The following is a 15,220-nucleotide window of genomic DNA, read 5'->3' on the forward strand; positions in this document are numbered from 1 at the left end:
AATTACTTATTTATTATGACAGGGAGTGAAGTGACGCGCGGCGGAGCAAGTGGCTCGATATGAGCTGATATACAGTTAGAGGTTGCCTTTACGCCAAGAGCTGACAGATAGTATCGTAATAAATAATGTAGTGTAAGTTGCATTTCTATAGAAAATCAGGAGCAGGTCGAATTTAAAAGTGAATTTTAATTAATATAATTAGGAATTAAGTGCAATAAAAATGACATGGTGCCTACATAAGACTGTTGTATGTATGTTGACATTCAACACGTCTTATATTAAAGTCTTAAAATAACAATCTCTTTTCGAACAGCAAATAATACAGTGGAAAGATTCTTCACAAGACTGTGAATAAGATTGTAGTTTGGCTACACCAAGTAAAAAGAGATTACAAATGCTTAACTTTCTTAACTGCAGTATGTAGGTACGTGCTGACAGAGCGCTTTGTAAGTATCTGAAGTCTAGAGAATGAAGTATTCACCCCACATCGCAACGAGCAATTAATGGCAGAGTTCAGAGAGCTGCAGCCGCACGCCTGAGCGACTTCATCTTGCTTGTAATGGGGTGAATCTCTAAAGCAGTGTGAGTAAAGCGGTTCCGTATATTTGAACACCTGTCAGCCCCCTCATCTCTCTACGGGTCGTCTAACTTAGATTACTTTATAATAATCCCTTGAAATTTAACTCCAGACGGAATATTATAAATTGGCTGTTGTCGCGAAGTTAACGAAATATTAATGGTGGTGGAACGGCGGCAGTCATGAACTGGCGGATTTGTGTACTTTTTATCAGGATGTCATCGCATGTTTTCAATTTTTTTTTACAAAACAACATCTAATATAAAGAAATTTAAGTAAGAACATTAAATATATTCTATGTACCTTAAGAGAATTTGGAGATAAATATATGAGATTTTTTTTTGTATATATTAGATTTATTGGGAAAAGAAAAATAGCATTATAAAATAGCATTTTTTCACAAAAACCAACAGAGATGTGTTAGTAATATAAATAAGCAAAATAGAGTTAACAAAACCCACTAGAAACCAAACCCTTATTTTCGAGTACAAAAGAAGAGTGAATAAAACCTTCCTGCTAATAGGAAAACGTGTAGTGATACTTGGGGCAATCGAAACTAAGAAAGAGGCAATCGGAAGTCGAGAAGTAATCAGCGAGGGACGGCACGCCGGTCAACAACTTTGCACTTACACTTTTCACGGATAAAGGTGTTGCTTTTTAATGTAACCTGGATGCATTACAAGCCTAGATGTTTTTATTTACATTGAAAGTACATATTTGTGTAAATTTAAATTGTAAAGGGTCAGGTCAAAAGTACCCGAAACCGCCGAGCTTGCATGAAGAGAGTTATGAATGTGGATGAAGCGAAGGAAGTATGCAGAGATCGTGGCAAGTGGAAAGAGGTAGCCTCTGCCTACCCCTCCGGGAAAGAGGCGTGATTTTATGTATGTATGTATTAAAATGTACAATCTAATGTGAAAGTTATGTTTGCTCACTCATATTTTATCATCTATCCTCACAAAAAAGTAGGCATGTATTCCACATGAAAACGCTACTTAAAAGAATGAAACAAAATGAACAAAGCCCACAGGTTCGTTGGAACTTGTATAAATTATGTATGGTATGTGTATCGGTGGGATCGTGCGGTGTTCGTGTAGCATTCCTGTGAACTTTGCGGACGGCTAATTACGGCCGAACGGCCGGCCTGGGTCGCGCATACGATGTGCAAATAGCCGAGTACCCTTATCTACATACCGAGTTATATAACCCACCCGCCCTGCGTGATTTGTTTTGAATAATACCACTAATGTAGGTCCTATAATTATGGCACATGTCTGAATCAAATTAGTTCATCATCAGCATGTGCAGCAGAATATCGGGTTTCTTTAGAGGTTTAGAGACTGAGTTGTTTAGATAATTCCTAGATTTCAGCTAGCCTCTCTCCCAGCTTATGAGCTGGGAGACACTCGCCTGCCTCCGGATAAGTCATAAGCACATGTATTTTTTCCTCATTATCTATTATCGACCTCTACAACCAGATGTGGTCACGTGGGCTATATATGAAATTTATTTTTAAGCGTACTGTACGATGTATTAGCTAAATTGTCTACATGGCGCCGTGTCATTTATTGAAGTATCAAGCTTTTTATACAGAAGCCTGTAGGCAACACAATGGTTAAACGCGCTACGTATTCAAGCCGCGTTGACATGCGTTTATCAGAGCGAGAGCTCGGACCGCAGCCGAGCGCACTGTGCATTGCAGTGACAAACGGAATCGCAGAGTGCATCCCGAGTGAGCTGCTGATCCGTCGAGAGATATCTCGACCTCGAGCGTCGAGTGCTAACACTCGCCTGCCTCCGGATAATTACGGCCCTTTGACGATGATGCTTTGTCCTATACGTGCTCCGAAAGTGGCAACAATGTTTTTAGCTTTCACAACGTTGGTGTCATATCCGGAAAAGCGGCAGAATTTTGCAAGTTTATGCCGAAGGTATAAGTGAAAATAAGATTTTATATTTAGGGTTATCGGTTTAAAAATTTACTCTATTAATATTTTGTTTGTGGCTAAACTAAATGGCACATATTATTCCAAGTCAAGGTGGTAAGAGCAGACGACAGAGTAATACGAATCTCCGAAGAACTTTGTGAACGAACTGCCTGCGGGTGAAGACGACGGGCCGAGGGGGTCTCGTTATTACACCCTCTCACCTACGCAAGGGGTTTCTGCTCAGATACGTACTGTTACTGTCGCGCAAGATTAAGACGCTCCTCACTTAGTTGTTAACGCTCTAGCTTCCGTTCTTATTCCAAATAGAATTAAGGGTGCTCAGTTTCTGGTTGAATCCACAAGATCAAGTTTTTAATCGTTCATTAAAAACATATAACAAATACGTATATCTCTTTTTAACATGCTTACGCGAATTATTTTTATAATTGTTATAATTATCTACTAATAAATCAATACAAAATATCGTTATCTTACGTGTCTTTTTTATTCACAGATATAGAATCAAATAATAAATTATATACATACATATATATAATTTAAAAACATTACTTCAACGTTGCTTCTGGAGAAAAATAGGCTACTTTTATTATTCCTACGGCAGGGCAGCTCCGAGCATAAGTCAAATTGGCAATATTACATTCTGGAAATGTAAAGAAAAAATATAACACACAAACAACAAACAAAATTGACAAACTGACAAAAGATAAAAATGTTTCTATTTCAAAAGATTACAGAGTGTAATCGTTTATTTCATGTTGTTATATTCCACTTTGGTTATAAATAAAAGTGTCGAAGAAAAGCCAGATAAGACGGTAGAGAAATAAGTTTAACCGAACGGGAGAAAGCATTATCATTGGCTGCGAGCAAGGAACAAAAGAAAATGGTGGAGAGCGAGCGTACGAGAGTACTTTATAGGCGCGTAAATATGTTTTATATCCCTCTACTGTCTGTTATACACTGGCGCGCGGCTACCCCATCCCTATCCCAGCCCCCCACCCGCCCGGAGGGTTGCCTCGCTCTTGGAAATGCCGAGCTTTAATAAAACATATATTTTTCCGAGCGAGGAAAATACTGGGGAAACTCGCAATTTGTTCTTTCACTTTATGCTCGTTTACAAGACAAAAGTGGTACATTCCAGAAACATTATGTTAATCTCGTAGTTATGTAGTTTATTATAATTATACTTCTCTTGGATATAAATATTTTAACTTGCTTTTTCGTATAGCTTTAGGCTTGGGACTAGAGTAGGGATAGACAGAGCCAGCAGTCTTGAAAGACTGACAGGCCACGATCAGCTATTAGACTTATGATAGAATTGAGATTCAAATAGTGACGGGTTGCTAGACCATCGCCTATAAGAATACCAAGTAATAAGCCTCTACCATAGGCGCCTATTATAACGACAAAAATATTAAAACATAATCCAGCTATATAAAGAGTAAAAAAAAAAATACATAAACAAACATACAGTGTTCAATGTAATGTTTTCACTATGGTTAGTGACCTACACACTGTTAGGGCAATTTGCACATTTGTGTGGTTGGATTTAAGTGGCAGTTACGAGTTGTAGGTGTTGTGAGGTGAGTGAAGTCATAAAGCGTGTCGTATCCCGGGCTATGTGAGGTTTCATATAGTTGATCAGTGGAACAGTGACATTGTTGTAGTTAATGTGTTGCGGTGACCCTTATCTCGCGTGCCACAACGTCGTGGGCGCGGAAAATTTATTGCGGTACTCGTAAAGCTACACTCGACGCGACGAATTTTACACTAATTATTACAAGAGCTTTAAACTCTTTACCATAAATGTTACATAATCGTCATAATTTTATGTATGTATACGGCTTGGTATACACACACAAGTATAATTTTATTTAATAATTCACTAAACTGGATCGCAAAAGAAATGTAATAAAACCACAAAAAAAAAGGTTTATTCGCAATAGTTGATTGGATTTTCTAGAAGCCATTTTTTGTTCAAAGGAAATGAGAGTAAAAAGAATTTATTCTGAGAAATGAGCAAATACTGAAAGATGATAAAATAGAAGTAGCGATTAAGATAATGTTGAAAACAAATTTATATTCCGATTCCGTGGAGTAGATTAAATTATTTTCTTGTTGCTTCTTAAACGAGTTCTATAAAGAGTCGTAAGCGACTGTCGGGAAGGAGGATGCTACGGTAAGTTGACATGTGTTAAAAGGGGATAGAATGCTAGTCCTACTGTGGCCGACTTCGTGCCATAAAATATTACACCAAACGAAAGAAGCTCTTTCAATTAACCGAGGCAGGTTTGCGTAAGGTAAATCCTGCCAAGAGGCGCCCGTTATTGCAACTTCAGATAATACGACGAGCGCAATTTTTCTCTCCTAAATTCCGGCAGGTAGATAAATTGCTATCCCAGATTAACTTGTTGAAATATGCAACTTTGGTATACTATTAAAAGCGGATGTAAAATAGACGCAGTTCTTACTCAGTAAAATACGAAATCAAATTGCCCTAAAAAACGTACAACTTTCATGATATTTTTCTTATGTTTAGATACAAAAACTTAACAGTTTTAAATATAAAAGAGATATAAATTTGGCCCTAAAATGGGATGTAAACCGATCAGTATTCATGAGCTTATTAATGTGCTCAGAAGACCCCTCGCCTCATACCTTCAAACGCTGGCTGGAGGTAGGTACACAGATTGCGCGCCTACCGCCCAGGTCGCCACCCGCTCTAATCGACCAGAAGTGATATGCTCACCTGATGAATGATGATGGGAATTTACCCGAGCCGAATTTACTCATATCAATGAGTTGAACAATACACAACAATAAGCGTGTTAAATTAACAGTTATATAAATTCCTAGTTTCATTGTAAACAAAAATCTGATAAGTGTTTTTTATAAAGTTAAATTAAAAAGAAAACAGATAATCGTAGTGCTGCGAATATAAGCATAAAATTTGTTGTATTCCGAATGGTTGCCGTAAGCTTAAACTTAGTGAACTCTCGGAGGTTCGCTTCGCCAGTTGCTGACTCCCGTTACTACTAAGCTAATAACAGTTTACCCCTCGGTAGAGTTTGTCGAGATTCGTGCTCAACTATGCATAACCACTTCTTCTTTTAGGCAACAATATCAATTTGTAACACATAAACCTAGAGTTGCATTATTATGCTGCCTATAATTTTGATGCATAAAGATTATTTATAGAATACTGTCTTTTCGATGCTTACTTATTTATTTAAGTCTTGAACTACCGCTATTATCTTACGCAAAGCTCTAGACAGACAAACTGTCGCATTTATAATATTATAAATTAACATGTTAAAAAAATAATAATATCAAGGGAGTCCTCATACAATAAACGTGATTTTTTTTTTGCTTAATATAAAAAACGGTAACAAAAAATTTAAAAAATCACAGAATATTTACTTGTACCTTCAATGAAATAACAACAAAGTTATTATTTAAGGGGCGTTTTCACAAAACTAATGAAAAAAATGTTGAAGCAATTTTTTGGTCGATTTTAATAAACAGGTAGAAACGTGAATATAAAAAATAATAATCCATTCGTGGGCGAGTCCGAGTCGTATTTGTCCGGTTTATTTATCAATAAAACACTAATTAATAAAATAAATATAAAATTGTACATAAAGGTTTACTTGGGGGCAAGAGAAATCAATGTGAACCAGTGCAAGTTGACGTTGTCAGAAGCGGCGCTACAGAAGCGTCTACGTAATTAGCCAAAAGCGACTGGATTTGCATATCAAAGTGGAGGTATAATTGAACCCGGAGAGCAAATAGCCCAAGTGGAATAGGATCGAGTTAGTGGCGTGGCAGTGAGAGGAATATAGTTGAGTAACATCTGTTAGGGAGAACGCTACCGTGAACATGCTCGCTCCGCTCATGTATTCGCTCTTAGCGTTTTACTTAGCGCTTAGTATCTGGAGATAATTTAATCAATCTACTACGGGCACAGTTGTGAAGCCGAGACTGATTTCCTCTTCAGATATCCATTTATCGGCATTATCGTATCTCTCGAATTCATAATTCGATTAATACGTTTAGCAGGGAAACTGTTTGTTAAATATTGTTATGCCTAGAACTTATAGACTTACGCCTGTAATAATAAAGAACATCAAAACTAATGTGTGATTGTTTTACTAATTGCTACCCATGATTTAATAAACGAAATTTACAAATTTCATTAAGGTTGTTACGAAATACATTAAAGAAAATATAAGTGGGCGAGGCCTCGGGCGTACTCAAGTTACAAAAAATTACGTACTTTTGCGTATGTATGTTAAATGTAAGTCATTTAACACACATACGAATGCATCTCTATTACAATTAAGATTGAAGAAAAAAGTCGGCAATGTGCAAAAAGTATGAAATTAAATTTTAAATTAAACGCGCGTATGAAAATTTTCATTGACGTGTTTAAAATAGCTATTCCTTTGAGCGTAACAGGATGGATTGCTTAATAAAACACTTTCATACTTAAATGTTCTTTCAGTGGGGGAATTGAGAGAGGGTGGGGTGTTTCGGACGCAGCGGAGTCGGCAGCGAAGCGGCCAGATAATTAGATTAGGGGAACGTGGACGAGCTCGGGTTGCGGCCGCCTCTGAACAATGCTATCAGTCTTTAAAGCTTTCGGATTTGCACGACTGCTGCTGCTGATTGTACTTAAGTTTGCTTTTAGCTTCAGGCCTTTTTAATTCGAACAGGTCATTCTTCGTTTTCCTTTGAGTGTTAATAAATCAACAGTGAGAACTAGCAGATTTGTAAAGTAGCTTTCTTATTTAGATCATTAACCTAAATAGCATTATGTTTGTCTCCACTTGTTAAATAATGCTTTTAGCTAGTATTTTGTATAAAAATTAGACAAACATAATCTAGTCTTTATCGCAGCTTCGACGACTGGGTCTTGGGTTCAATTCCAATTACACGACTACATCATAGTGTGAAGAGGTCAAAAGACGTCTGCGCGAGCGTCAAAATCTTTCAAAAAATATTTAAATTATTGATGATTCAGATTATTTATGTCTTGCTCCGAAAATTAATATACACACTAAATTCCATCCAAATATATTTATTCGTATGCCCTGACAAGAACCAAGCCCCGATTTAAATCTAATACGTTAAACTTAATGTTATTGCTTTATTCAAAGTTTAATTTATACAATCATGAAACAGTTAAGTCTCTACTCCAAACTGCCTTAAGATATTTAATTTAATAGATTCGCCGCCGCCAGTGCTGCAGCCAGCAGCGGCAAAGGTGGTGTAATGTATTTAATTATGGGCACTTCCAGACTGCGCCAATCTAGTAATTATGGAACAGAGCGACGGCGCGTAATCAGCGGCCTTTGCACCATGCGCGAGAGCGCTTCAAGCTCCAACTGTGCCAGTTTTCCACTCGTATTTTACTACTTGTTGACGAGGTAGTTAAGGTCCAAAATACGTACCTATAGTTAAATTTAACTATATTTTATGTAACGATATAATAGTAGAAATAATTTAGGTTATAATACGATCAATACTTAAAATATTATTTAGGTATTGATCCTATGTTATTTGTAGTTTTTGAAAAAACTAATAATTTTTTATATAGCCTTTTGCTTTTTTCTCAAGAGATATCTGGAAGAGATTTAACCAGTGAACCCAGAGAATCCCATAGAAAAAATCATAATATATGACCAAGCTCATAAATCGTTTCCGTTAATGGATGTTTGAAAAGTTCGACTACTATAATGGAAACAATCTAATTAGTGAGTAGGCCAACTGACTAACTAAACAATTTGTAAACAGGTGTAGAGGACAGAGTCTCGCTTCGCAAGATTAATCACTGCAGCGAGCCCGTCGTCGGCAATAAACCGGGAACGAGCAACTTCCCCACTTACATTACACAGACATTTATTTCGAACGCTCTATTTCAACTTTTCCAAAGTTTTCTCAGAGTTGGAGTCAAGGAGTTGGAGACTGATTTAATTAATTTATGCATCGTACATCACTAATATTAGGAACCCAATGCGCTTGTACTCGTATTACCCGCATTTAACTATTCAAAGGAAAACATGAACAAGTTTCAACTCGAGCAAGTTAAAATAAGAAAGTTCAATAATATAATCCCGTAACAGGGTACTATATAGATAATGGCTATTGGTCAGTAAATGCTGCAATTCGAGAACAGAAATTAATATAAAATCACTTGCCTTATCGTCGTCGCCTTCACTATCACACTGCAAGAAGAGAAAGTTTCTTATTAACAATAATAACAAGCAAACATTTTCGAATGCACATATTAAAAACACAATCTTGTGGGTAAAGATATTGGATAGCATGCAATGGACTCTTTAAGGGGAAATTCACGTTATTGATCACACACACTCAACAATTTTGATTTTAGTATAATCAAGCCCATATAATACTATGCGAATAAAGACAGCATAGATAATGGTTTCCTTATGAACTATTTTCTCACGTAAACTTAGAAATACCGTTAATATGTTAATAATATATATAATTATGGATAATCGCTGCTGTTAATGAGGAAAAAGCTGTACTACAAACACTGCAGTTTGTTGGATGTAGCTTCTTTTGTAACTAATATACTAAAGAAGCAAATGACACTTCACCTCTCATTACTTATTATAACTATTTTCTTTTAAATCTAATTGTTTTCTATGAATATAAAATGTAATCGGTTAATATTTTATCAATAGTACTGCAATCATACATGTTTTTAAATAGATATAGAAAACACCGATTCAAAAATTAATTTTAGTTTTTTTTTGTTTACGTTTGCTTGAATTAGGTAAAGTATAATTTGACGAACATCATAATGCAAATAAAATTTCTATTCATGTGGGAAAAGGAGACTATCATCGTATCATAAATCGACGAATACGTTAGGTGATATTTACGAGGCAAGTTCGCGCCGAGGGAAACAACAGGATCAGGCTGAGATATTACAATTTCAAATAAATACAGAACATGAAGTATAAGGCGGGAGCAGGTAATGTTATGTAGTACGGTGCGGCACCGCCTCGACAAATCTCGTGATTTAGCTGCGATACGCGCCGAATATCGAACAGGGGACTATGTGTGTTGCGTGATCAGAGTAAATTTGCAAACGGTAATCGAAAATTATGGCTGTTATAGCCAGCCTATTACGAGCTACATAACGTATCCCGCAATGCCGTCTTCGAGTTAAAATGCACTAAATATTTAATAAACAAAATTATGTGCCATGTTTTTAAAAATATTTTTTATGGGAGAAGTCACCATGCAGGATATAAAGAAATCAGACGAATACAAAATGAGTATACTTACGATATAGCCTTTTCCGGAACTACAGCGGCTACTGGCCTGTAGGCAGGAGAGAGAAAGCGAACATGTGAGTGGACTGGAATGACTAGGGGCGGTGAAGTCTATCCCGTCTCGCCCTCGATTCCGTAACAGATTGCAGTGCTATTTGTAGTCCGCAATGAAATGGTACTTTGTATAATACATATATTATATATACTTTGTATAATGTACACAAATTGCAGCATTTGAGCTTACCCACAAAACAATAAATAAAACGTAATTTACGTAGCAGGTGAGACGGGATTAAATAGCAACAAAATAGAATAAGAGTTTCGTTTTACAATCAAACAGTAAATGCAAACACGACATTGAGTGAGGTAATTTTGCTCATGCACTTCAGTGTTTAGCTTTATCTAGATAGTAAAATTTACAGCCAGTCACAAACTTTTAGCGGAGTGCGAAAACAAAATATTTTGATTTGTGATTTTCGTATACAAGTTATTTTTAATTTATTTAAATGGCATCCGGTGAGGTTTGAGTCGAGCTGATCGTATAGTATTTTGAATTTCAACAAATCACAATTTGATGTGCTATAGATAAGTGACACGCAACTTGAATATAATGCTATGTAATACTTACGTCACTAAGTCGATCTCGCGAGGAGTCAGGGTCGCGAGGTGCGACTGAACTGCCCGTGAGTCGTTCTGAAGCCCGTCCACTGTCATCGGACGTACCGGCGTCCTGAAGCAGCGTAATACCCTACAAAAAACGTTAAGTTGGCATATAATTTTAAAATGTTATTGAACTTCGCAATACGTACTAAGTTTTGTTGCGTATAGTGAAAGTGAAGAAAAATAAAATAAAAGATTAGAGCGGTAAGGAAACAAGCAATAAAAAAATAGTAAAAGGACGAGAGAGGGCGGTGTACGAAGAGGACAACCTACAACGTAATGGGCCAAAGGAGGTCCGACGGTAAAAAGAGTTTTCCATTTATCACATTTCGCGTCTATTTTACGGTAGGGTTCGAAAGGCGCTCAAGCAGGGGAAGCGACTGATGCTCAGCGACAAGCGCGCTCGTCGACGCTAAAAGAAAATAAAACGAGTATAACTTCTCTGTAAATGGATAACTCCCCGACCGCCTCGCTCAATGAACTTCCACGCTATTATTACTTGAGAAAAGTTCGCATCCAATTTGATTTGGCAGTCATGTTTATGGTTAATAAAATTGAATTATACCAGATTCATGTTTTATCTTTTATGAGATAACATAATAGTTTTCTTATTATTTCTTTTATTCTACTTACTTCTTTCTTACAACATTTTCAAATATATATTTTAAAATATTATAGAAGGAAGCCCATCGACAGGAGGTAAGGACCGTTACTGTCGGTGGTTTCTTATTATAATTTTTATGATATTCATTAATGCAAATGGTTTTAGTAAGTTTCCATTCGAATAATTTTATGGCTCTTTATGACTGACATACATTCATATAATCACGTCTTCATCCCTTATGGGGTAGATAGAGCCAACAGGCTACAAGCGGCAGGCCATTACTAGCGGCCGATTGGAGAACATACATACATACATACAGTCACGTCTATATCCCTTGCGGGGTTGACAGAGCCAACAGTCTTGAAAAGACTGAATCTGGCCACGTTCAGCTATTTGGCTTAATGATAGATTCAAATAGTAACAGGTTGCAAGCTCATCGCCTAAAAAAGAATCCGAAGTTTGTAAGCCTAACCATTAGTCGCCTTTTACGACATCCATGGGATAGAGGTGGAGTGGTCCTATTCTTTTTTTTGTATTGGTGCCGGGAACCACACGGCACAATTGGAGAACCAATTTATTTTTTAAGAACAGGTTTCTGAACTACGTAAAATTTTGTATGTTGTCTCTCTAATTGTTTACCTTATTTCTGCAATAATAGCAGTCAATATTGCAGAAATAAGGACAACAATTAGAGTAGAAAAACACTCTTCTTATATAAATATCAGAGAGTTAATAAATACCATAATAGTACAATAACGCAAAGAAAAAACCTTTTCTATTCAGTATTATTAAGTTTGATCCATTATAAGATACAAAAAATTGTTGTGAAAACCTATTATACTCACATAACTGATCGTTGAAGAGTCAATATCCCTTCTCTTTAACGTACAACAATAAGACATGCATGCACGATTATGTCCCCAAATCTAATAAAAGGGATTGCTTCCCGACCCTTTACATAGATAAACGAGTCGTGTAGAGTCGCACATATCAATTTAATCCATCCCGCGTAGGCGAGCACGGTCCTTCTAATCCCGGTCGGTTTGTAGTCTGGGGTTGTAACACAGGGTGTTGCCACATAATTACTTTCCCTCATTACAGTTCGCCCCAATTATAATGGACTTTCATGCAACTTTCTTGCTTAAGTACGAAACGCTTGCTAATGAGCTTTGTTAGACAAAAAGCTATAGAACGTATTAGGGAGATGGCGTAATTACCTATCCTTAAAAAATTATCACCTCTGGCAAAAACTTGAAAAGACTAGGATATTTTTCAACATTTCTGTCTTTAAAAAAACAAAACCCAGCATATACATAGAATTCGCTTCTTTTTATTCGTGTTACCTAGAAATAGAATCCATGTATGTAAATTTCTCTATTTTTGCCTTGTCAATACAAAACTACACGCATACAAATAACTGTGCAATACCTATAAATAATAAGTTCCATTCACTGAAGGTTATGCAATACAATCCTGCTAAACCGTTGGTATGGTTTACGATAGACCAGAAACAATGATCATTTTCTATAAATTGGTGTGAGCATGTGACGGTAAAATGTTTGAAGGCAGTGAATGGCTTCTTTATGACAATAGTGGGTTGGTTGGTGTGCGGTCGACGACGCCGGGGCTCAGTCGTGCCCTGCCGGCGACACAACCTCTAATTGAAACAACGACCGTGGCTAAACATTACTTATTCATGAGAAGTCCATATGGCGGTAAAACGTGACAAACCAGATAAATCATTCAATTACATTTTTCATGAACATTCGGTACATATGTATTATATTATGTTGCCATGTACTTAAATTCAGTGCCATCAGTCTTCATCAAGAAACAAATAGTAGAACACAGCACCATCAAAGATTAAATTTCCTGATCATCTTAAATTTGGATCGTAATCAAAGGTGGACTCCGATTGAAGATTAGGCACCCAAAAAAGAGAGCAGCCGGCACGAAAAGAGGAGAGGGTATAATACTCTTATTTTATTAATAGAAAATATACTTCAGCATATTCCGTACCTTAATTGCCACGGAAGACCGATAGCACGTATACAAACTGGTATATCCAGCGTTTGTGTTACAGATTTAGTGTTTCTATAGCTTTATTTACAACAGGCTATAATAAATTTTAAAGCAAGAGATAAGTGGCGTAATGTTTGAGATAATTTATCAGTATCATTAGTGGCGGGAGTCGTAGATCGGCGCTACAAGATGCGAGCGACTGCAAGGTGGCAGGGTGTGGTTGTGGTGTCGTTAAGTGGCGCATTGCATAATATATTTATGTCAAGGCACGCTACTCCCCTGGTGGAAGTTGTCGACAGTGCCAAAGCCTTGTTCTAATTACTATGCGCTGTTTAACAATCAGTTAACGGGCTTCGTTTGTAACGTTAATTACAGTTTTTATAATGTGTTTAATACTAACCACTAATCGATAGACTATAAATAAACATTAATAGCTTTCATATAGTCAGAAAATTATAAAATTATTTTAAGATTTGTATGATATTTATTAAATAAGCTATGCATGTTTCTTTCGCCAGTATTACATGACGTCGAGATGATTGTCTTATAACTAGTTTCACGCGTTATCACACCGGCTGAATCAAATAGGAACAAGAATATCCAGTAGTAGCGGCGTTTGCTCGGCACTTCCAAATGGAATTTCACGACAGATCGCTCTCGGATTAATATGGTGCGGAAAGCTGAACGAACGGAATTGTGATTTAATTAGCATATCCACTGCATCGTGTCCATCACAGTTCGATTACTAATTGGTAGCGTTTGCCTTCTTTCATTTGCTATTTTATAAGTGTATGAAGATTAAAGGCAGTTCCATAGAATGAATTCATTTAAATTTTAATGTTGATCTTATTCTAGCAAGATAAATACTTCAAAGCTTAAATTTACAATCCACTTAAGATGATAAAATAAAATGAAATTACACAGATTGAGAGTCTCGAGACTTGTGTTACGAGATACTAACTTTACGATACTATGTTTTATAATAAATACTTATATACAAATAAACATCAAAGACCCTGGACAATCAGAGAAAGTTAGTTTCTTATCATACCCTGGCCGGGATTCGAACCCGGGAGCTCCCGTGTCACAGAAGAGAAGCGTACTACCGCTGCTCCACAGAGACCCTTGATATGTATCAGTTATGCATGCATAGTTATTTTGTCTGAACATCTTTAAAGTGATAAATTTAACATTAAAACAATCATTTTGCATTTGATGTTCATCGATTTTACTTAGAAAAATTGACAAAGAAGAATCAGACGGATTTAATCATGTCATGAAACGAAAGTTACCTCCTTTTGTGACAAAATGTTAAAGTTTTAAAAACGGGTATTCTTTTTTAACTAAAACAAATTTTATATGTAAATTTTTTTTGTGAGATACAACTATGTGGCACAAGCCTTTCATACTATAAGTGGCATTGTCACGATCTCGACTTTACATGCAGACTGCATAGTTATTGCCTGCACAGTACGTGAAGTAAATAATGACATTACAAACAACTTTTGACTTAACCAATTTCCCAACAAGGATTACGAGGTTAGATACCAATTTGTGGTTATCATTCATACTAGAAATTGCACGTTTATTTATAAAAAAAAAACTTTTGTTAGTGAATCTTATAATTATTGCCGATAGATTCTGATGCTAAAGTACGAAAATAAAGTTTTCAATCTACGGGAAGAAATACAATTCCCTGACTAAATAAAAGTTCGATAAATACTGTTCGATAAAACATGTTAGACATTGCAAAATACAAATTGTTAAAAACACACCTCACAGGTCAATATTTTTAATATTCATTTCTGTACACATAATATTTAAAGAGACCACATTTACGTGAATCATAAATATTATTGGATTTCGCGTTTACATTTCTGAACAAAGAGAAATGTCGAATTAATTGGGAATCGCTGTCGAAATTTCAATTAAAACTCGATGAAGAGTTGAAGACATCATTTATCAATAAATCAATTTAAATTTAAAACGAGTATTTACAAATAGTAATTCATTTGACTTTATGATAAATTCATGATAAACCGGTATACTTTTTTATTTTAAAATAAAAATTGACAGTCAGGATCTGGACGAATAAGCGTAATTT

The 15,220-nt window shown here is 36.1% G+C and overlaps 1 protein-coding gene across 7 annotated transcripts in view; it reads right to left on the bottom strand.

Moving 5' to 3' along the window:
- Positions 1 to 15,220, bottom strand: part of LOC106132050 (autism susceptibility gene 2 protein) — a 60,983-nt gene that overhangs the window by 28,862 nt on the left and 16,901 nt on the right. For 5 of the 7 annotated variants that reach the window (XM_060947125.1, XM_060947122.1, XM_060947126.1 and 2 more), the window contains exons 3-5: positions 10,459 to 10,578; positions 9,844 to 9,879; positions 8,724 to 8,750 (exon numbers count right to left, since the gene is read on the bottom strand). In XM_060947125.1, the coding sequence (XP_060803108.1) occupies positions 8,724 to 8,750; positions 9,844 to 9,879; positions 10,459 to 10,578 (183 nt within the window). The remainder of the gene's footprint in view (positions 1 to 8,723; positions 8,751 to 9,843; positions 9,880 to 10,458; positions 10,579 to 15,220) is intronic. The other 2 variants (XM_060947124.1, XM_060947127.1) reach the window with 2 other exon arrangements.

The sequence above is a fragment of the Amyelois transitella genome, chromosome 13, assembly GCF_032362555.1.
Source record: "Amyelois transitella isolate CPQ chromosome 13, ilAmyTran1.1, whole genome shotgun sequence".
NCBI lineage: Eukaryota > Metazoa > Arthropoda > Insecta > Lepidoptera > Pyralidae > Amyelois > Amyelois transitella.